Consider the following 1,132-nt stretch of genomic DNA (forward strand, 5'->3'; position numbering starts at 1 on the left):
TGTCATCTCCACTATGAAATTTATTGTAATGCTTAATGTTCTGCAACAAGAGCTGGTCAAGGCATTCCAGGGCCTTTTCCTGCACAGTGCTCTCACCGTCCATCACAACTGGGATGATCCCCATCAGCCAGGCTTTCTGGATCTGGACACATCTAGGTTGGGCCTTAGGAGTTAAAATTATGAAGTCATAAAGAAGTCCAATGCTATCAGAAGTCTAAATACAAATTAGTGACGTTGTGATCAACATTTTCAGACATGTTAAAAATAGTTGCACACACAATTACAGGTGGACCATAAAAAAAAAATCAAAATATATGTGAAGACAAAGTTCAATCTCTAGTTATTGCAAATTAATGCATATTGAAATTTTAAACTTATAATCATTATTTTAGTATTAGTAGTAAATCAGCACTTTTTGGTAATTCAAGATCAAGAGTAAATAAACATTTATCCCGAAGAGTAATTAGAATAAATGCTGCCAGAGAAAGTCAAAATACGCATTACTTAATGCCTTCTATCATGAAAAAACAGAAATAAACACACTTTAAATAAATTCTTCGAAAGCTAATTATTTGGCAGAAGTAAAATTATATATAGGATTAGTGGTTCTGCTCTTTTGGCAATATCATCTATATAGGTCTTAATTAATAAAAATTAATCTAGGCTTCTGACCTCACCAAATTAATTTAAAAACTCAAATTTCTATGTGAGATTTGAACTATAGTCAAGAAAAGCTAACAATTGCATCCTTTAGCATTAGTTCATAATTAATCTATCATATGTAATGAAAGGGTACTTCTTCCTTTCTCTTGTACTATATAATCCTACAGTAGACTCGGTAGAGTTTCTAATGGTCAACTTAATATTCAGCAACAGGCAATTATTATCCTGAATTATTTTTAATGTAAAATACCAGGCAGTAGACACAGAACATCTTGCCCCTTACCATAAGAAGTTCAGTAAGAGATTGTAAGGCTTGTTTCCGGACAGACACTGCAGGGTCCCGACACTGGTCCTGCAGAATTGATAGCTCTTCTTTCATACCCGAGACATTGCAGTGTTTCAAAATACTCACTAATACCTAGAATGTGCATATGCAGCATGAAGTGATGACTTATGCAGGGTATAAATA

The 1,132-nt window shown here is 33.8% G+C and overlaps 1 protein-coding gene across 1 annotated transcript in view; it reads right to left on the bottom strand.

The window, feature by feature from the left end:
• NCAPD3 (non-SMC condensin II complex subunit D3) overlaps window positions 1-1,132 on the bottom strand; it is a 57,428-nt gene that overhangs the window by 38,776 nt on the left and 17,520 nt on the right. Inside the window, exons 8-9 of the mRNA XM_019634321.1 lie at window positions 947-1,081; window positions 3-163 (exon numbers count right to left, since the gene is read on the bottom strand). Coding sequence (XP_019489866.1) covers window positions 3-163; window positions 947-1,081 — 296 coding nt within the window. The remainder of the gene's footprint in view (window positions 1-2; window positions 164-946; window positions 1,082-1,132) is intronic.

Source organism: Hipposideros armiger, unplaced genomic scaffold (assembly GCF_001890085.2).
Source record: "Hipposideros armiger isolate ML-2016 unplaced genomic scaffold, ASM189008v1 scaffold_1584, whole genome shotgun sequence".
In the NCBI taxonomy this organism is placed as follows: domain Eukaryota; kingdom Metazoa; phylum Chordata; class Mammalia; order Chiroptera; family Hipposideridae; genus Hipposideros; species Hipposideros armiger.